The sequence below is a fragment of the Trichosurus vulpecula genome, chromosome 4 (genome assembly GCF_011100635.1).
Source record: "Trichosurus vulpecula isolate mTriVul1 chromosome 4, mTriVul1.pri, whole genome shotgun sequence".
In the NCBI taxonomy this organism is placed as follows: Eukaryota; Metazoa; Chordata; class Mammalia; order Diprotodontia; family Phalangeridae; genus Trichosurus; species Trichosurus vulpecula.
The window spans coordinates 435,359,086-435,381,434 of NC_050576.1; the positions used below are offsets into that span (position 1 = coordinate 435,359,086).

General features: G+C 42.4%; 1 protein-coding gene across 2 annotated transcripts; it reads right to left on the bottom strand.

Annotated features, from left to right (window-relative positions):
• Positions 1 to 265: 265 nt before the first annotated feature.
• Positions 266 to 20,563, bottom strand: TMEM207 (transmembrane protein 207). Of its 2 annotated transcripts, XR_005010115.1 has the most exons (6): positions 20,356 to 20,450; positions 17,103 to 17,140; positions 9,215 to 9,259; positions 8,100 to 8,242; positions 3,736 to 3,808; positions 311 to 756 (listed from the first exon to the last, which is right to left on the bottom strand). XR_005010115.1 is itself a non-coding variant. In XM_036753314.1 (5 exons), the coding sequence occupies exons 1-5, from the start codon at positions 20,428 to 20,430 to the stop codon at positions 620 to 622; spliced, it is 438 nt and encodes a 145-aa protein (XP_036609209.1). In that variant the 5' UTR covers positions 20,431 to 20,563; the 3' UTR covers positions 266 to 619. The 2 variants fall into 2 exon arrangements, 1 of the variants encoding a protein (XP_036609209.1); XM_036753314.1 differs by lacking the exon at positions 3,736 to 3,808 and having other exon boundaries at positions 266 to 756; positions 20,356 to 20,563.
• Positions 20,564 to 22,349: the final 1,786 nt, after the last annotated feature.

Here is a 22,349-nt window from a genome sequence, read left to right on the forward strand (position 1 = left end):
ACAAATCTGTCCAACTCTACAAAAAGAGACACTGAGGTACAGGAAGATGCCACTTGCCAAGAACAACATCTGAACTAGGAGTGAGGTGCTCCCCCCACCGCAACTGCCTTTCCAGTTTTATTATCCAATTACTTTCTTGGATCCAACCAAACCAGCCTTCTCAACCATTTTTCACTGATGACCCTCCATTTCTCATCTCAGTAACTTTGTAAAGGCAGTTCCTCCTGCCTCTTCACCTGAACTTCTGGGAATCTGGGGTTTCCTTCAAAGCTCAGTTCAAATGCTACCTGATCTCCTCAGCCTCTATTGCCCCCTCCTGCCCCATCATTTTTGTCTGTACTAATACATGCATATGATCTTCCCTCTGATATGAAGTACATTAGAGGGCAGGACCAATCTTGCTTTGGTATTAGCACATTGCCAGGTACAGGCATCCTTTTTCGCTTTGTCCTCCTTTGGGCCATGTCAGAGAAAGAACGACATTTGAAAATAAGACATGTGTCCGTGATGTTAGCCCCTCATAGGGTCTGCACTAAGAAGTCAGAAAATGGCAGATTGACCTTTCAATGGGCTGGCTATTGGCGGGAAGATAAAGACCTTTGGTCCTTACAAAACTAGATTACAATCTGCTTGTCTTCTGAGCATCTTCATATGGAGGTGGGGGCCCCAAAGGGACAATACAGGATTGAGGATATAGTACAAGGTGTGGAGAATGGAGGTCAGCACTTCCTGTTGGACTGGTGACTGCTTCTCTGCCTGGAAGAACAAAGATGGAGCCAAATGACCTTTGTAATCAGCAAAGAACAGAACTGCATCATACCCCATTGAAATCTGCCCCTTTTGGACTAATGGAGCAATAGAAAGTTATTCATAGCAATATTTCACACACACACACACACACACACACATTATCCTATGCTTAGCTGGAATAATTAACTTCTGGGAATGTCACTTTCTCAATGTGGATGAATGAAAACGCGGGTGATGCGGAATCCAAGAAACATTTACAATTTAACAGCCCAAACTAGAGATCACATCACCTTTTGTAGCTATAATGTCCCAGCATATGGGAAAACAAGGTACTTCTGGAAATGGCTCCATTACGAGAGGCAGAGGCTCAGCTTAAGATAGGTGTCCCTGACTCCCAGCATTCTTTTCCTTTTTTTTTTCTTAATTTGTTCTTCAATTGTTAGTTTCAATGGATAGGATCGATGACTTTCAAGGCCCTTCTGATTTTAAAATGTAACCCAAAGGCTAAGTTGAATTCTATTTTGAATCTATCCAGTTTCAGAAGGAAGTTCAACTGTATTGGGAGGGGGAGGGGTATGGAGGTAGGGCACAGTGAGATAAAGATCTCATTAGGCATTGTTTTCAATCAGAATTCTTTTCTCCCAGATCAGATGGTAAGAAAGAAAGTAGATTTAGGAAAATACACTGGAATTGATGCAAGCAAAGGAGTTTTTCCCACTTCAGTGTAGTCCCTTTGGAACATTCTACTCTTACTTCAATGGTGGTGACATTTTATGACCTTCTGTTTTGTTTTTAAACTGAAAGTTATATAATGCTTTACAATTTACGAAGCATTCTTTTGTTATTCTGAAATTGGCAAACAAAAAAATAAGCATTTCCATAGATAGATAGATAGATAGATAGATAGATAGATAGATAGATAGATAGATAAATGACAGAAAAATCAATCAACCACCAACATATTGTGCCCCAGGTACTGTGCTAAGAAAAATAAGTTTGTCTATGATGCTGTGACTATGGTGCAATGACCAACATATAGTTAATATTCTAAAACTGTTTTTATTCACTATTAGGGACAGATTGTTTGAATTCCATATATAGTAAATTCAACATGGTAGTTTCAAAACTGTCCTGCTCGTCCATCTATCTCTCAACTTTATTCTCTCTTGTCTGGGTATTTTTTTTAAATGCTTCAACAGTAATCATTTTTTTTTTGGTTCTTTGTTTTACACCGCTATCATTAACTCCCTTTTTCTCCCTGACAAATTTAACTCCTTGCCCTCCCCTCAGCTGAAGCTCCCCTCAAACCCTTTCCTTATAAGAAATATGTTCAGTCAAGTAAAACAAAATGACCTATTGGCCATGTAAGGAAGCCCATGTCCCATTCTGCATCAAGAGGTAGATGGTGCTTCTTTAACAGTTTCTGGAGTTGCGCTAATTTTTGTGCTAACCACATTTCCAAAATCTTCCCCTCCCCCTTCCTATTTCATAGTTGCAGAAACTACTCTCCTGGTTCTAGCCACCTCATTTTGCATCAGTTCACATAATCCTTCCCAAGTTTTTTTGAGTCCGTCTCTTTCAATCTACATTGTTCTTTGGAAATGGCCACTTTACAAAGCCATGCCAGAAGACTGCTAAGGACCCACGGTGGCCTTCATCATCTACAACAACAGGTGAAAATACTAGGAAAGACAGTGGCGGACATGGGAGATGGTGAATTCTTCCTAATGGAATACCTTCCAGCAAAGGCCAGGTGGCCCTTTGTCAGGTGACTTTTGAAGAGAATCATATACAGCCACAAGGCAGAGATGGAAGGTAATAAGCATTCATTTGTTGCTTATTGTGTGTCAGACCCAGTGCTAAGCAATTTACAAATGCAGACTTTTTTAATTTACGTAAATTCACATTAGGCAAATTTGCATACATAAAATTGATTTTTGTAGAGGTCTGTGGCACAGTCCCCTTATATAAAGAGAAAACTATCTGTATCTCATATTAAGAGCCTCATTTTATAAATGAAGAAATTGAGGCAATCAGAAGGTAATGACTTTCCTGGAGTCATATAGCTAGTAAATGTCTGAGGCCAGAATTGACTTCAGTTCTTCATGATTCTAGGCCCAATGCTTCAATCCACTGTACCACCAGTGGCCTCAAGCTAGACATGATGACTGATGGGGTGCCTTCTAAAGAATAGAATTGTTTATTTTATTCTGAACTAAAACCAGGTATTTCTATTACATAGTAGAAGAGAGGAAAAAGTTGATTGTCTACAAAACTGCAAATCGATTATGTACAACTTGCTATTACTTTTAAGTAAATAATAAAGTTATCATGTTTTTTTTTTCTTTTTTCTTCTCTCTCCACCCACCCTCCACCAACAGATGGCTACCCTAGATGCATATATATGTAAAATCATTCTGTATATGCTTCTGTTCATCAGTTCTTTCTCTGGAGGCAGATAGCATCTTCCTTCATAGGTCTTTTGTAATTAATTGGGGTATTTATAACAGTCAAAATAGCTTAAATTCCATTTTAATTCTGTAATTCTGGGACTTAATGTTACTTTAAGTCACTACCTCCCTTTGGACTCTCAACAGGACTGCCCATCATTATGATCCTCCTCATTTAACAGATGTGGCTGTACGTGATTTTTGGACATTTCCAGAAAGAAAATCCATTCATCACAGACTGACACTTGTGTAGTTTCTGAAGGTAGTTCAAAGGAGGAATATACAGATGATGATGATTGTGGTGGTGGTGGTGGTGGTAGCGATGGTGGTAATAATAAACATTTATGCTGGGCAGAGCCAAGATGACAAAGGAGAGGCAGGCACTCTTCAGAACTCTCACAACATTCCCCTTTAAACAGCTTTAAAATAACACTATGAATTGAATTCTGGATTGGCAGAGCCAATGAAAGGTCAGAGTGAAACAATCTTGTAGGCCAAGACAAATTAGGAGGTCAATATGAAAGGTCTGTCATACCAGGGCAGTGGTCAGGCCCAGGGTGCAGTGCAGGTCTCACTATGGCAATGCTAGCAGCAGGTGTCAGAGGCAGCTACAACAGATATAGAAGCAGTTTCAGGAAATCTCAGCCCATGGACAGTAAGGGGGTCAGACAAATAGTCAGAAAAAGATGAAAAAAAGGAAAAAGGATCTACTTGTCCGAAAATTATGTATAGAAGCTCTTTTCATGGTGGCAAAGAATTAAAATGTGAGGGCATGCCCATCCATTGAGGAATGGCTGAACAAGTTGTGCTATATTAATCTGATGGAATACTGCCATGCTATAAGAAATGATGAGCAGGATACTTTCAGAAAACATCTAAGAAGACCTCTTTGGTTTTCAAAGAGAACCAATGCCATCAAACGGTATCAATGGCAACATGATGACTAGTACCTCTGGTGTGAGCGCTTGACAAGCCCTTTTCAATGCTGCCCATCCACCTCTGCCGTTCACCTGCCACCCAAATTTCATTTGTGGCTCCAAGAAGTTGCAGCATGTGCAGCAGCCACACCCCAGAAGACTTACATGAACTCATGTAAAGTGAAATGAGCAGAGCCAGGAAAACATTGTATACAGTAGCAATAATATGGTCCCATGGTCAACCGTGAATGACATAGCTCTTCTCAGCCATACAATGATCCAAGACAATTCTGAAGGACTTAGGATGGCAAATGCTATCCACCTCCAGAGAAGAAAAACTGACAGGCTCTGAATGCAGATCAAAGCATACTTTTAAACTTCATTCTTCTTGCTTTATTTTGCAACATGGTTATTATGGAAATATATTTTTCATGACTTCTCATGTGTAATCTATATCAAATTGTTTGCCTTCTCAACAGGAGGGAGGGGAAGGAGGGAGAGAATTTACAACTTACATTTTTTAAATGTTATTTTTTGTATGTAATCAAGAAGTATTTAATGGATTCAATAAAATATATTGGGGGAAAAAGCTAAAACATATATATATATATATATATGTATATATATGCATATATATATATATATAGTGCCTTATTGTTTGTAAATAGTTATCCACATAGTATCATATTTGATTCTCTCAACCCTCTTTTGAAATGTTACCATCTCCATTTTACAGATGAGGAAAATAAGGAAAGAGAGAAATTAAAGGACTTGCCGGAGTTCATACAATTGGAGGTGTCCAAGGCAGAAATTGAACTCAGGCTCTTTCCCTTCACTTGTGTCACCACCTAATTGACTACTTGCTGCTTGTTGACCAAGTGAAAGAAGGTTAAAATAAGTGCATAGCCTCCAATGGTGACTACCTTGAAGGAGCCCACACTCATTTATATGTGTCAGATTATTTTATTTTTGTGAAGAGAATTGGTCATATGGCTGACCTTCCATTTCCACACCATTTCTAAGGTTGTCCATCCTCCTGGGAATCATCATTCATATTGACACATAGACACGAGAATGGCAAGTCAAGGTCTAACAGGAGAGGTCTGGGGTATGGCCAAGCACAGCAACTAGTTCTAAACTCCCAGCTCATTATTCTCCCGAGGTTACAACAATAATCAGGCAATGGAGAACTAAGGAACTATAGAACATCTAGATAGTACCCCAATGGCAATGGGCATGCTTACACTGACATGAAGACAGTCAAGGATCACGAGACTTAAAATAAGAAGGTGTCTTTGCCAGAGTCCCTTCACTTTTCAAAGGAAACTAAAGTCCAATGAAGCCAATTGACTTGCCTAAGACCATGTAGGCTAAAATTTGAAGAGTCAGGATTTGAACCTGTGTCCTCTGAGTTTGGATCTGGGGATGTTGCCATGGCTGCCTCGTTACTGGAAAATGCTGAGAGCCAAGCTGAGCATCATTCCTTGGCCATGAATTTGTTGATAACTTACTTTTAACTTCTGCTGAAATTACCATGTTGTCCTTCTGAACAGCCCCAGTTGTGTTCAAGGGAGTGTCATGGTGACTGAATTAGTTGTCTGCATAGGAGTACTTGGTCCAAACTGGCTGGAGCTTCTTGTCTTCATCCATTACTATTGATGATAACCCCTGGGCAATCAAACCATGATAATTGCTTTCTGTTGAGGACGTACTTTATTGTTCTCCACACCAATTTAGTATCTGTGATTAAGCTTTCAAGGGGACCAAATGTACAGGGCTGGGGCGGGGTGGGAACAGAAAAACAAAAACAAAAAACAAAAACAAACCAAAACAAACCACAAAAAGAGAATTGCAGCTTGCAAAATAACTCTGAACCCAATGATGCCACTGGTGCCTCTTGTCCACTTGTCTCAAAAGTCTTCCAAAGAAGGACTTAGCTTTCCTTGCAAAGGACAACATGGGGGAGGGTTTGAAGGGCTGTGAAGGAGGGGGTATAATATGCACAGTTCCTCTTCCTGGTATCCTGTCCCCAGGACCCAACTTGGATTTTCCTATTTCTGAGCTTTGACTCACACGGGTCTTGTTCAGATGCTTGCTCCCTTCTTTTTGCACTAGCCAACTCTTCATATAAGGAATTCATGTGGGGACTTCCCCTCCTCATCTTAATTAGGTTACCAGGCCTGTGAGATTTCTTTTGGAAGCATTGAGTATCCATGAGTTGGGTACTGAGATTTTCAACGGCACATTTGGATAAAAGTTCGATCATGTCTTAGCGACTGGGGATGGCTCAAAGTCAATCAGCTGATTGGAAGGCACACCTTGACAGGTTCTAGGGAGCAGGTCTTCAGGGACTGGAGCTGCCCCCACGGAACTCATGACCACTCCTTAATACGTGGTTATTTAGCCTTTATTTGAAGATGTCTAATGGGGGGATGTGGGTCACTTCCACACCGGGCAGCACTGCTACCTTTGGTTTGCTCTGATTGTTGGTAAATTCTTCCTAATCTCAAGTTTCAGTCTGAATTTTCAATAGGCCTCCTCCTCATTGTTACTAGTTTTGTGTTTTGTTACTCAGCAGAACAAATCTAATATTTTTCCTGCATGGCAGATATTCAGAACTTAGAGGATCCTAGCATCACAAATCTAGCCCAGAGTCCAATTTAGAGGTCATCTTGTCCAACTTTCTCATTTTATAATTGAGTCACAGAAGTTAAGTGGTCTGCCCAAAGTCACAAAGGCAGTAAGAGGTGGAGCTTAGACTTGAATTCAAGCCATGTGACTCCAAATTCAGTGCCTCTGTCCCTTGAAGAATCTGATCCCTCCCACCTCTAGGCTCTCCCCTCTCAAGTCTATTCTTTGCATAACTTCCTGAGCAAACTTCCTGACACATGGATCTGCTCCCATGACTTCTTAACTCCCAAGCATTATCTGACTCCTGAATGACTACTGAAGGAAGTCTGGTATTCTAATCCTGGTATATGAGGACCTATCCTATCTGGCTCTGGTATTCTTATATAATTCTCCATTTATGTGCTCTGCCCCTTGTCCCAATTGAATATTGACTGCTCCATTCTTGTCCTGGCCTTTCCTATCTCTGGGTCTTTGCCTACTCCCTCCTCCCTTATTCCTGAAATAGACATCTTCCTTCTCCAGCTTCATCTCCTGAAGCTTCTTCCTTCCTTCAAAGTCCAACTCAGAGGTCATCTTTTACACAATGTCCCTTGATTTTATATCTTAGCTCCCACCTTCACTTGCCAGCCACCTCACATTCTCACCAGGCTTGGTCTTGATTATTCTTTTGCAGTTACCCTATTCTCATCCATTTTAGTTATTCACTTTCAGGATTATCAGCACCTTGAGGAGACAAAACCCAGCCCCTATCCATCTTTGCCCTTATGGCGGCTCACATGGTGCCTTCCTCAGAGCAGGCAGTTAATTATCTTTAGTGAAATGAATTGAAATGCCATGCCAGGCTTCTCATTAGTGGTAAGTTTCCAGAACATTAAGCATTTAAAATGGTGCCTAAATCGATATATTATGAGACCTTGGGTAAATGGACCTAGTAGGGGAGAGTGAAAGAGCACTGTGTCGGGAGACCAGGGGACTGGGCCTGAGTCCTCCCTCAGCCATTAATTCAGTACCTGGACAATAAGGGGAGTAGCCTTAGGCAAATTATTTCACTGGATGGGGCCTTAGCTTCCTCATCTGTAAGAGAAGGTTAGACTCAATAACCTCTAAAGTCCTGTCCACAACGAAAAGTAGCTGCCCATGAGGAGAATTCTGGGCCCTCTCCCTCCAGGGAAGCTGGGTGTCTATTACGGAGAATAACACTTCTCTGCTGACCTTTCTGATCTCCCAAGCATCTCCCATCAGATAACCCTTTAGGAATAAACCTCTTATTCCACAGTCCTATGGGAAATCACGTCATGTCCCTCAATGCCCAACAGAGGTCAAATCAAAGAAAAGAATCCCAAAGACACACCAGAAATGGACTCGATGTCATTGACAGCAAACACTGCCACAGTGCGCCCAGGGAGGCAGGGGCGAGACCTCTTCAGCCAACACCGGAGGCAGGCCAGGACCATGCAGCATGTGATGGAGATCAGAGTGATTAGCATGAAGCACCTGAAACCAAAAGGAGCACATGTGTCAGTAAGGCAAGATTAATGGTATCAATGGTGACCACGAATATACCTGTATAGTATGGAATCACAAAGTATAACAGACCCTCTGTGTCAAAGGCAGAAGAAGTAAAACATTTATGCAGACACTAGAGGATCAAATCCCAAAACCAATAACCCCAATTCGACATAGCAGTAATTTTATCCCAAAACCAGCAAGTCCACCTCAATGTAACAGTAAGGAGATTAAATCACAGTATCACAGCAAAGAGTCAATCCATTCTGTAAACTTCCTTTCTGCTAGGGCCTTCCTGTAAACACTAACTCAGGAATCCTAACTGTCTGCTTGCCTGTGTCCTCTCCTCGCCAGTTCTGAAAGACCTTGCAGTTCTCAGAGCCCTTCCAGTTTTTTCTGTGTCTCTCCAGCTCTCTGTACCTTCTAGTTCTTTGTCTCTCATAGCTCTGTCTACTCTGTGCTTCTTCTTCTTCTCACAACCCTCTACACTGTGCAGTTCTCTCTGTTCTGCAGTTCTCTAGCCTGTCTGAGTTCTCCCTCCTCCTTCTTCTTGGACAGAATTCTGAAATCTGGATTCTCAATTCTGATCTTAATGGCTACCCTCAGGGTACACACACACACACACACACACACACACACACACACACACACAGAGTTTAGGGCTCTGGGGCTTAGTATCTATTTAGCAAAAGGGTGTGGACCTGGGCCTTAGCACCTACTTAGCAAAAGATAAAAGATGTGGGCCTGTTTATAAACAAGCTTCCCCTAATCAAGCTTCCCTTAACTAGTGCCACCTGAGGCCTATTAAATGGGGGGGGGGGATCTTTAATAACTGATTAGCACCACAGCACAGGAGAGTATTAGGGAAAGAGCAGCTGAATGTACTCAAAAAGGGGAACATTCACACAGTTCCAATTGCCATCCAATGCTTCTAAAACTCTGACCAGAGAGGGTCCTTACCAGATGTACCAGCCACTGAGGGGTTGTTCATCTTGGCCCACACACCTGTTAAAATAAGAGGAGAGGTGTCAGACTCTGAGGCTGGTAGCAGCAGCTAGGACTGAAGGCCAAATGGTGTTAGCCCTGGCCATAATCCCAGCTTCAGAGCTGGAAGGGTGGCTGTTTGAAGCCAATTAGCTTGACCTCTCCTTTTACAAATGAGAAAACTGAAGCACAGAAGAGAGAAGAAGCTTGCTCATGGTCACATGGACAGTAATGGGTAGCCAGAGTGTGATGGGATCTTAGATTTCGAGCTAGAAAAGCCCTCAGAAGCCAGCCAGCACTCCATCTTGCTCATTTTCCAAATGAAGAGAGTAGAGTTCTTCCCTTGAGAGGTGAACACAGATGTGCCCAAGGAGACAGAGAGCAAGTGGCAGAACCTGGATTGGAGGCCAGCAACTCTAACTTTAGCGTCATGCCTTTTTCATCACACATTGCTTTTTCCAGAATATTTGTATTGGACGTGCACCAGCCCTAGACCTTCTGCCTCCTAACAGTAACTGCTTACAATCATTATGTCCTTTACATGCTCAAGGACAAAAATATCCTTGTGCTCAAGGAGCTTACATTCTAAAGACAGAGACAGCACAGATATACAGAGAGTATCCAAGCTATCTAGAAGGTTGCTGAGAGTGGGGGACAGGAACAAGGTGGGGGGAATCAGGACAGGCTTCATTTAAAAAAAATGGTATTTGAGCTGAGGCTTGCAGGAACCCAAGGATTCTAAGAAGTGAAGGTGAGGAAAGAGAATATTCCATGTACAGGGAATAAGAAGGGCAAAAACTTGGAGTTGGGAGATTAAGTGTCATGTAGAGCAGAATGGCAAGTAAGCTAGTATGGCTGAATCATAGAGTCTGGGAAGGGCAGTCATATTCAGGAAAGCTGGAAAAAGAAAGAAGGGACTAGATTGTGAGATGTCATATACATCAAATGGGGGAGATGATGATTTGATTCTGCAGGTAATAGAGATCCACTGGAACACAGTAATTTTAGTAAGTGGGGTTACATAAACTGACCTTCTGAAGATCAGGGGGAAAAAATCATTTCAGCACCTGGATAGAAAATGAAGTGGGCAGATCCAAAGTGAGGCAGATGACCAGAAAGACAGTAGCAATAAAACAATCAAGACATGATGAGGGCCTCAATATGGGTGGTAGTGATGTGAGTAAAGAAAGAAGACACTCTGTGGAGACAGAAAGGGCATGATTTAGCATCTAGAGTGATCAGTGATCCCCGCTTGTGGTTTATACTTGGAGGGATGTGTAGGTAGTTCTGCCCTCAAATTGAGGCACCCCTTATATTATTCTAAAACTAGAGTTCTATTCCTTTGAGTCTTAAAGGCTTTCTAGCGGCCATAGTGGATGAACCTCTCTCTATGGGTCAAAGGAAGAATAGCAAATCATTTCTTGGTTTACCTTCATGACAATTTCCTCTTTCTAAAGGTGGGGAAACCAGTGAGTCAGATTTTTGTACCCATTTCTCACCTACAGGGAAGACACGGCTGCTGGGTTGTAAATGAGAGGAACCGTGGGGGACATTGCCCTTTTGGTGGTTGTTGTTCAGCCATGTCTGACTCTTCATGACCCTATTTTGGGGTTTTCTGGGCAAAGATACCAGAGTGGTTCGCCATTTCCTTCTCCAGCTTGTTTTATAGATTAAGAAATGACACAAGTAATGTTAAGTGACTTGCCTAGGATCACACAGCTAGCAAGAGTCTGAGGCTGAATTTAAACTCATTAAGATGAATCTTCCTGACTCCAGGCTCAGTGATCTATCCATTGCACCACCTAGCTGCCCTAATGTTGCCACAGAGGAGGAAAAACAAAACAAAACAAGGTATGGTTTTTCATGTAGTCTGGAGATGGGGACAGCAGATACACAAAGATCTAACAACTACACTAACAAAGGAGAATGGCTTAGTGCGAGTCCATGACCTATAATTCTAGAAGGAAAGTTATCCTAGAAAAGATATGAAGCAGAAGCAGCTCTTACGAAAGGAATGGGAAGGGGGTTGTAGAGAGCAGAAGTGTTAAAACACAATGCTTCTGTGTGCTCCTGAACCAGATTAAAAATATAATTGGGAAATGTTTCACAAAATAAATAAAATACAATATAGCACAGATAATATTAATATGTGGCTTTCTAAGTCAATGAAGCACAGATCCTTACATATGGTTTAATAGCCCTGTTTCTATTCAATTTTTTAACCACTAAAGACACAAATGTGGATGCATAGGGAGCTCACCAACCAGTTTTGATTACAAAAATAAAAGATGTAAGTGAGGGCAGGTAACAGAGATTGGATCCAAAAAATGTGACATGATTATTAAAACATAGGCTCAGGAGTGTTGAAGCTATGGAGGAAAAGTGAAGACAGCAAAAAGAGGGTTTGGATTCTTTCGTTTGAGGTTGGATTCTTTGTTCATCTGTTTTGCCCTCACAGGAAAAAAAATTGGAGGTTAAAGACAGGATCAGATCACTGCTTGGGCTGGTTGGGCTAGGCAGAATGAGGACCACTTACAACGGAGAGAAAGCAAAAATACCAAACTTTAGTTTGCTTGATTTCTCTTCTAAGGAAAATCATCTGGGGCAGAACTGAAAGAATCAAAATATCCAGTAGGAATATCAAACTCAGACTAAGAAGAGAGACAGTAGGCCCTTGGGCCAGGCTTTTCTTACTGATTTCTGAATACCAGGTCCAGTGAGTTGTGTTTAGTGAATTATCAGTACTGGTAAATGTGAGTGTGAACCATTGTCCATGATCTCTAAAATCATAACAGTTGACATATCTAATAGCACTTTAAACATCACAAATCATTTAAATCTGTTATATCATTTAATCCTCAAAATAACTCTTTGAGATAGGCTCATCAGTTATCAGTTCCATTTTATACATGGGGAAACTGAGGCTGTTTGATTAAGCAGCTTCTTTAGGATCATACAGCTATTCAGTATCAGAAGCAGGATTTGAACTCAGGTCTTCTTAATTCTGGGTCCACCACTTTATTCACTCTACAGAAAGTGAAAGATGATGGCTTATGTGAGAGATATGACAGAAATGGAGAAAGGCAAATTTTGCCCCAATTTTTCAAAAAAAAAAAAGGAAAGACATTGGAGTTCACAAACTGTAGACTCATGAGCTTGACTGATTCCTGGAATACTTTTCCAAATGCATTATTAAAGGCATGGATGGTTAATGAACATCTAGATAAGAATATGGTGCCAAGAAGAATACTTGGCATTTATGTGGCATTTCTTGCACATTGTCTCATCTGAGCCCCTCTCTGACCCTGTGGAGGAAGGGAAGTGAAAGGAAGGGGAGGGGAGGGAAGGAAAGGGAAGAGGGAGGGAGGAGAGGGATGAGAAGGGAATGGGAGGGAAGAGGATGGAAGGGGAGGGAAGGGAAGGGAACATTTCCCCAAGGCCACAGGATTAGTAAGTTTCAAAAGTGGGATTTAAATCCAGATCTTCCCTGCCATGTCTGTAATCGCTAAAACATGATGCCTTGTCATAAACCTCACAAAAATAACTTACCAGAATGACTTCATTTTCTATTTTTATTGGGGCAAAGGTGTAGACATTTATATGATTAATTGTCTCACATTTTATTTTGACTAGTTACTTTTGTGGATTAAAGTAACAAAGATGGGCAGGTGTAGGGTATGTAGTGGAACGTTTAGATAAACTCAATTGAATGTTTGGATCCACAGATTCATCTCTATTGTTTCAAAGTCAAAATTGAATTACTTCTATAATTGAATGTACTATGTATCTATGCTTTTTTTAATAATAGCACAGATTGTAGATTTAAGCTGGTATGGAAGGGGCAGCCATCATAATGGGTGATAAACTCAAGAGTCTAGCATGTTTTGTGAGGCTGCAGCATTGGGCTGAATCTAACAACAATAATAAAGACAGTTGATAAGGATCAATGTAAAATCATACATTTAGGTTCAAAAAATCAAGGTCAATAGTATAAGACAAAGAACAAGGAAATATGTCTAGCTGGAGTTTGAAAATAACTTAGAGTTTTAGTGCACTGAAAGCTAAAGATGAGTCAAGAGGGTGATTTGTCCAGCAAGGACATTACTATGCTCTTAGGGACCTTTAAGAGAAGCCTCATGTTCAAGGTGGTAGCTATATTCTACTGTGCTCTGGTCAAGTTAAATTGGGATTATTGCCTGTGATTCTGTTGACTACACCTTAATGAGCTGATAATGTCCAGAGGGGGCTACCTCTGGATAGGGAAAAGCCTTAAGATGATGTCCTGTTAGCACTGATCGAAGGAACTAGGGATGTTTAATCTACAAAAGAGCAAAATTACTGGGTGCATAATGACTGTTTTCAAGTATCTGAAGGACTGAGAGTTGGAGGAGGAATGGAGTGAAGAGAAGAAGCATTTATCTAGTGCCTACCATGTGAATGCCAGACACTATTTTAAGTGCCTTACAAATATCATCTCATTTAATTGAGAGCATAGGCAGAGGCTTGTCCTTTAAGGCCCCTAAAGGCCGATCTGGGAGCAATGGTTAGTAATTACAAAGAACTGATTAAGGCTGGATTTCAGGAAAGGTGCCTTAATCCCATTGGTAGAGCTGTCTATGAGGCTTTCTGGGTGGTGGCAGGGCCTAAGGGCTCCCAGTTCAGGTCATTGGCCACGTGCTGGGCCTAGTGGCAGTTGTGGAACGTTTTATAACATTTTATATCATTTTTGTAATTTCAATAAGACTCAGACTCTGAACTGATTAACCAGAAGAAAAGCCTGATCCCAACAGTCTCTTTGTTCTCTGAGTAAACTCAGAATGCCTCTATATTACGAGGACAAGCCCAGATGGGGCTGATTTAAGAGCATTCATTCCTTCTTCTGCCCGTGGACATTAAGGATGAGACCTTTAGCCCTGAGGAAATATCCTGAATTATGTGCCTTTTTCTTATCTCAATATTTTATGGACGTATACTATGTTATGGAATGTTAATGGCAAATTAAACACAGAGATCCTGGGTTGTAATTTCAATTGACACTGTGTCAACTATCTGACTTATTGTATTTACAATCTATTCCATTGAGGAAAATCTCTGTCTTGTATCATAATTAACGTACATGGGGGTCATAAAAGTGATGTAAGGCAGGTTGCTGTGTTGGGACCAAAAACTGTATTTAAGCTTACTCATTTCTTTGTTCCAGGAGTCAGACTTAGTCTGGACCCCATGCATGCATGTATCCACTAAGTTTAAGGGGAATGGATAAATAAATAAGCAATATGAATTTTTCTATCACCTAGCCTGTTGTTTCCTTCAACCAACTTTCAGGATCAACATAGTTAAAGGAAAATGTGGCTAGGACAGTTTGATCAAGGCAGTCTCTGAACCTGCCAAGTGTATGGTTCTGGATCAATGGGATTCTTCTAGACTAGTCTGCCATTAAATGCAAGTGATGCTGGAAGAAGACACACCTGAAGCCCTGTCACTCACTCTAGCTATCCATTAACCCCAAGAAATTAGCAGGAACAGGAAGAACGTAGTACAGGTAATGGGGAGCGGGAGGGGAAGAACATACAAAAAGAGAAGATAAGGTCACTCACTGAGACTGAGGGAGTAGGGAAAGGCTGCTTCACCATTTTCCCCAAAACTGGCCCTTGATTCTCCCTTTCTACTGTCCACCTCATTGACTTAAGATGATATGAACATCAATAGGTTTGTAGCCTTCACCCACATTGAGGGTTTGTCTATGCAGATAAAACAGAATAGACCCAAGTGAGCTGGTCAAGTCAGGCAAAATATCCAGTTCCTGGAGGGGGATCGGTTGTTATGTCTTTGCCTCTCAGGCTTATAGCACAGTGATCTGTATAGAGGAAGTAAACCCTAAGTGAATGTGATTGCCCACAATTTCATCCCACGTTCAGGATTTGGGTCTGGCTGACTTGTGACATTCTGGGCTTCTTCATTTCATTTCCCAACTCTTAGAGGAATAGAATAATATTCTTCAGCCCTTCTTTCTCTTTTTTTTAACTATTATTAAAATAACACTCGGGATTTTTCATCTTCAGAGTATTCTGAAATGTCAAATGATTCATTGGCCTCCCTAAGGAGGAAGTAGGTCATTTATATTACTATACCCTATAAAATGACTTCCAGTATTTGTACAGTCTCTTCTACTCAACTTAGAAATTTTACCCTAAACTGCACACCGAGAGTCAGTCAATCAAATATTATGGAGCATCTCCAAGACTGATGACTCTGCTGCCTATTGGAAAGAAAGCTGGATTTGGAGGGTGCTGCTCTGAGTTCAAACCTCACCTCTGATTCTTCCTAGCAATGTGATTTTGAGAAGCTCATTTGTTCCCTCTTAGTCTCAGTTTCCTTATCTGTAAGATGAAGGTGCTGGATTTGGTAATCTCTAAAGTTCCTTCCAGCTCTGAAACCCATGACAATCAAGCAGAACCTAAGTGATAGAACTGAATCTTCAAACTCTCACCTCTCCCTGCCCACAGGGTCCTCTTCTGGACGACGTGGGCAAACTCTGCCTTGTTAATTCCCTATTCTCTTAATTTCCATTAACTTCCTCCTCAGTGAAAACTTGCCTGTCCTGGGTCCACTCCCCTCTGGGCTTATTTATGTTACTCTAGAAATAGCCTCAAATAGTTTGATGGACATTTAGGGTTAGGGGTTCATTAACTTACCAAAAAAATCTTGAAAAATATCATTGGTTTCCTTTGTAATTCCATGCATGTTTTATGCACTTAAAAAATTCTGAGAAGGGCTCCATCGATTTCACTAGGTTGTAAGATGGGTCGAGGGCACAAAACTCATTAAGAATCCTGGGACTAGCAAAGGGTGGGAAACCTGTGGCCTCAAGGCCACATACAGCCCTCTAGGTCCTCAAGTGTGGCCCTCTGACTGAATCTAAACTTCACAGAACAAATCCCCTTCATTAAAGGATTTTTTCTGTAAAACATGTATTCAGTCAAAGAATACACCCGAGGACCTAGAAGGCCACGTGTTCTCTAGGCTGCAGGTTCACCACCTCTATGAGACCATGGGTAGACCTGACCTTGATAATACCCACCTAATTTAAAGTAGATTTGGGTACCAACCCACCAATTTTCCCATTCATTGTCTTCATGTTGACAGTGCAGCTTTCTCTTTTCTCCTCCAAACTCCCTCTTTGTTTTGGCTTCTAATCACCCTGAGTTCAGTTTTATTAGGGTGGCACCCTGGCCCAATGCCTTGCTTTGTGCGGTGGTGACCTTGTCTGCAGGGCTTGACAAGCTGCTGCAAGTTTCCATGAAGCTAGAAGGGCCTGTTGAGATACTGTTGAAACAGCCATTGATTGGCCAGCCTAAGTAAGGGACCTGCCTCCCAACTCCCCAGCCCAATGGGGACCAGAGTTATTAAGGCTGAATGAAGACAGGTTTAAAAAGGGATGGACAAGCGGAGTCATTATTAAAGTAGTTAAGATGCCACCCCACTTTGCATGAAATAGACAGGTAACAGAGGCCAGAGATGGGGTTATTTGAAGGGAATATTGAGATAGCTCCTCTGATCTCTGCCTCACTCCATGGGTGTCCAGGATTTCCTCTTTTCACAAAACGCCCTTGGCACTCGACCCAAGGGCCTGCCATCATGGAAACACACGAGAAATCTGTCTGCCCCTCATTTACTCAAGTTGACCTAAATCTCTGCCCCCCTTAACAATCCTATTTGCATTCTTAAATCACTAATTAGGCTTTCCCCTCGTGGTTCTATTATTAGATTTTGACTAATCCAGGATTTCTTCAAGGCTCCAACAAAGACTTTGATCCTTTGACATTTTGAATGCCAAATTAAAGCCCTCTTGCTATTTACTTACGTTTCATTTTCTTCACAGGTTGGGTCGGGGCTCACCAGCTGAAACAGAGATTTATAACAATAAACACTGAGCATCTTATCAGTCTAATCCTCTTCATCCAAATGGTGTCTGGGGACAAATGTCGGCTTATTGGGCTTCCTTTGTTTTTTAATTAAAAGCTCTGAAGGAGCAGAGCATTTCAAAAGGGGGTGGAATTCCAAATGAAGAAACATCTTTGGTTGTTTCCTTCTGCTACTAAATGAGGTCTGCCCATTTCCCACTGAATCCCCATTTCTCTCTTTCCCCCAGGTACAGGCTAGGGATGGGGGGAAGTGTAGGGGTTTAGAGGGTGGGGTGGGGGTTTAAAGGTCTTTTCTGGTTTGAGGTAGATTTTGTTCTTGTACATGAGTTAGAAGTCATAGTGGTGGTGATGGTGGTGGTTATGGTGACACAGTACAATCCTTTCTGCTTCAGAGGTGGACTTTCCAATTTTTCAAAGCACTTTGTGGTAATTATTTGCTATTTACCTATATCTGCCTCAGTTTCCTCAACAGTTAAAAAGAGATAAAAGTCACTTACTTCACAGTGTCGTTGTGAGGATGAAATGAAATAATAACTATAAAGCTCTTGGCACAGTGGATGGCACATAGTTTGCCCTTAATAAGTTTTTTTAATCCGCAGTTTAAATCCACTGTTTTAGAAGATCCAAATATAGCATTGCAATGGGCCTTAGGGAGCCTTCGGTCCAAAGCCACCATCTTACAGAGGGGGGCACTGAGGCCTAGAGAGAATGGTCTAGCTCAAGGTCGTTGAGGTGTCAGGCACTCGATTAGCCTAGGAAGAGTCACCAAGTCCTCTGTTTCCAAATCTTTGGGGAGTTCTTCCCACTTTCCATTTCACCATGCCCAGAATCATGGACAAATGCAATCTTCTTCAACAATCATGAAGTGTTTACACTGTGTAATGAACCTTCCCCAGCCTATGAAACAAACCCTGCCTTCAAAGAGTTTCTATGTGAACTGGGGAGACAAGTGCCCACGGAAGGATGAGCAACCTGCCTTCCTTTCACCAGACCCTCTGGGCATCATCGCTCACCAGATGTCCTTGTGACTTGAAAGCAAAGTCAAATCAAATCAAATCACACCTTGTGAATTTCAGAGTCTAATCAGGATCAGATTGTGTGCAGTTTTGGAAAAGATCCCTCTGCCAGGCAGAACCCCAAAGTAGCCATCTTCAGAATCTTAACTCACATAGGTGACCCAGGGCTTTGCCTGATACTGAGGAAGTTTGTTTGGGAGTCAGGGGTTGGTGTGGGGATGGAGGTGCTTTTTCTCTACAGCAACTGGTATCTCAGCACCATACTTTGAGGTCCCCCTCTAGCCTACCCCTCATGGAACATAACCACCCCCAGGCCAACACCCTGGAAAGACTCTTCTGGACTCTGCCTCCCTCTCCACTTGCATCACAATCCTAGTCTGGGCCTTCCACCTGCAACTGCCCTGGACAATGAGACTGTTCTCTTGGTCACTGCCATTGCCACATCTCCTCCACTTCATCCTCTGTCCAGGGGCTTTGGCATTGCTGTAGGAATAGCTCGTAGCACCTCTGGTTATACTTTCTGGCTGCCCAGTTGGAGACAGAACATTTAGCTGAGGCATAGACCTTTTGGGAGATCTTTGCTTGAGCTCAGGTGTTTGATTGGTTCTACTAGAGAAGAGTGGCAGTGGCAGTTGGCTAATGGAATTGATGAGAGTTTCATGAGCTAAAACTGAGGCCTAGGAGTGCCCTCTTCCATTTCCATGTGGTGTGGAAGCTGCCCTGTACACAGCCCTATCACCAAGCCCTTTGCATCTCTGATTTACTCCACAAGTATCTCACAGCACAGAGATCTGTGGAGGTGCAGATGGAGAACTGAATGAGCCATCAGAGGGCATGGTAATGAACAATTTAAAAGCAGAGAAAATGAGTTACCTTCCATTTTGTACAACCATTGCAAGTCGGTTTGCATACTAATGGAGAGGAGAATGAACCTGCAAACATTGTCTATACAGGGTTTTATTTATGGGCTGAACTAATCACTGGGGACCAGGCTGAACAGAGAGGAGTGCAAAGTTGTAGGGCTCTCTCACTTGCGCAACCTGCTCTGACTGACACATGTTGCAGAGGGGAGCAGTTTCCACCCAGTGAGCCTCTGGTGACCCTTTGAGAAGCCAGCAAACCTCCCGGACATTCTCAGCCTTAGGGAGGGCCATGCTGGCAGGCACTTTGCAAGTTACCGCATTTATCTGGTGTTTTGGTTCAGCTATTTAGGTGTGGAGAGGCAGAGATTCATTTCTTGCTTTCTTTCTTTTTTTTTCTTTTGTATCCCCGGTGCCTAGCCCAGTGCCCAGCATAGAAGTGCTTCATCTGCAGGTTGGTTGATTGCTAGATGAGTGGAAGCGGAGGGAACAATAAGAAAGAGAACACTTCTTCATGTTCACTTGGGGTGGCATTTCCTGTTTCTGAACTCACAGGATTTGAAATAATTTTTGAGCTGCAAGGTACCCAAGAGGATATCCAATCCAATTTGCCCATTTTCCAGATGAAGAACCAGAGGCCTTAGCCATGAAGTGTGACCCTGGCCATGCCATTTTTCTTCTCTTGGACTATGTTTCCTCACCTGTATGAAGGTTTGGGGCTACACAGGGATCCTAAATCGCTTCTAGCTCCAAGACTGGGATTCTGTGATCCTATGAATTGTCCCAGCCAGGATTTGGCTCTGCCCTTTGAAATCCAAATCGAGATAATAGGCTTAGCAAGCCGGTACTGGAAGGCAATCTGGGAGCCACCTAATACTCCTCCATCTCAATTTACAGGGGAGGAAACCAAGGTCCAGAGACCCTCCATGACTTTCTTAGAATCCCAGAGATGGCAGAAGTGGGGTGGAAACAGGGCTCTCTTCACTCTCCTTCACCACCCTATTCACATTACATCTTAGACTTAAGCGTCTGATCCTATGAATAAGATGATTAAAAAAAAAGTCCCTGGCATTTAATCAGAGAGATGTAATTTTACTTCTAAAGGAAGAGAGTTAATGAAAAGAGGAGGTGGGGCAGAGAAGTAATCCAGGTATAATAGAGCCATATTTCATGTTTCTTTCCTGTCCCAGCTAAAGTAAAAATGCCTAACTAGTTTGCTACTTTTTTCTAGAAAATTGTTGACAATTAAGTTATTCAGAGGATGAAAAAGATGAGTTGTGAGGAACCCCAAAGTCCTCCCAGGGGAGAGATTTTACCTGGAGGAGCATCAAACCCACGGCTGCAGTCCTTGAGAGCAGTGAGGTGAAACGTGCCCCTTTGGGTGGCCACATGCTGATCGAGGAAGGTCCTGGGCTGTCTGGCTGCTTGGTGGTCGAGCGTGTCTTCCTGGGCTTCAGAACTCAGGTGTTGCCCTCTGGATCTTGCTCCGTGCATGGCATGTGTTAATGATCTCTGCTTGTGACTGGCAAATTATGTGGTTGGGGAGAGAATGCTAGCTGCCCTCACACACTCCAGCGGGCACTGGAGTCCAAGGAATGTTCATGGAAAGGTCAGGCCCTTGGCGGTGTGGCTGCTGGCCCTTTGTAGCAGGGGACTGTGAATGATGACCTGAAAGGTGGCCTGGCATCCAAAGGCCACAACATGAGCTGCCCTGCCCTTTAGTTCAGGAACCCTGCCCTCTTTTCAGTGACATCTCTGATTTTGTTCTCCTCAGTCAGAATGACTTCCCTCTCCCCTGCCTTGACTGTGCAGTAGACCTGGAATCAGGAGGGGTGTTCAAAGCCCCCATAGTTACCTACTGACTGTGTGACCTTGGGCACATTACTTATCCTCCTAGCCTCAGTTTCCTCTCCCATAAAATAGGGATAATGGTATACCTCTATTACTTCCCCAGACATCAAGAAAAATGTGTGTAAAATGTTCTAGAAGCGTTGGTTACGATTCTCCAAATTCTCCCCATCCTGCTAGCAACTCAAGTGTTTCCTTCCTAGTATTGCCTTCTCTAGGGGCTCCAGTAAACCTGGATCTAACCTGCCCTTGAACTCTGATTCTTGCAGCAAAGGGAAAGAAAGATTGAGAGCTAGAAAGAACCATTCCTTTGCTCTCTGAGTGGCCCGTGTATTTTAGCCCCGACAAGCTCCGTGCCTCTGCAAACTAATGTCAGAGGACAAAGGTCATTTTTTTTTAAACAAGATCTGTCTGTAGTTCTCAACCCTGACAAGTCACCTAGGCACATGGACCTCACCTTTAAAGCGAGATGTTGGATGAGCTCTAAATGATGCTGACATTCTGGGACATGAGCAATGAGTCACAGACAACTCTTTGGACTAGACAACTTTGAAAATGCCATTCCTGTATATGTGTGCACAGATTATTCATTTGTATGCAATTCAGGTTTTTTTTTTTGAGATGAGTGTAACAGCACTCAATAATTATCCTATAGTTAAATCTTATGTTTGAAGCCACGAGTCCAGTGCTCAAATCCAGGATCTGCTACTTGTTACTTATGGGACTTTGGGAAAGTCACTGAGCCCTGTGGCCCTTAGGTTCCTCATCTATAAAATAAGTGGGTTGAACTAAAGGTCTCTGAGACCCTTTCCAGCCTTAGCTCTGCTATCCTGTGACCTCCAGCTCTAAATTTATGTCCCTACATTCCTGAGAATCATTCTAGACATGGAGTAGAAACTCACTAACTTGACTACTTTGTAGGGAGGTGATTTCTCTCCTAGATACAACCCAGGGAAGACTTGGTTGGTTGCATGTCACAGACAACTGATTGGCGTTCATAAATCATGGCTGTATGCATTGAGTATGGGCTCCCTTTCTTTCCATGGAGAGGCCTCTTATGATTGTCAGCCTAGGTTCTCAAGATCATAGAATTAAATATTTCTTCAAGCCTTCAGATCATATAATGAGTGAACTCCTCAGAGAAGGCTGGGACTTCAATTTTCTCCTTTAGCCATTAGACAGCCATTCTCAGTGGTGAAGGTGAACAATTTGGTATGCTGCAGAGGGATAGCTAAAATAGATGGTGTAAGATGAACAGACTGATCAGTTCAACTTTGGTCAACTTTATTTGCACTCAGAGACAAAGCTGCCTTTAGATGCATCCAGTCCATAGGAAATGGTGGGAAGACCAGTCTTCAATGGGAGATGCCCAGCTCTTTGCCATTTTCCTTTCCTTTTATTTCTTCCCTTCCAGTCTTTCACATTTTCCCTGGGAGGGACCTCTTAGAATCCATCTGGACAT

Bases quoted from the DNA above. Each gene is read 5' to 3' on its own strand.
- TMEM207 (XM_036753314.1), bottom strand. From the start codon at position 20,430: ATGTGGCCACCCAAAGGGGCACGTTTCACCTCACTGCTCTCAAGGACT. The intron at 9,260-17,102 runs GTAAGTAAATAG...TTATTTTAACAG, and splicing joins ACCTGTGAAGAAAATGAAAC to GTGTGTGGGCCAAGATGAAC. The intron at 8,243-9,214 runs GTAAGGACCCTC...TTTTGGTTTCAG, and splicing joins CTCAGTGGCTGGTACATCTG to GTGCTTCATGCTAATCACTC.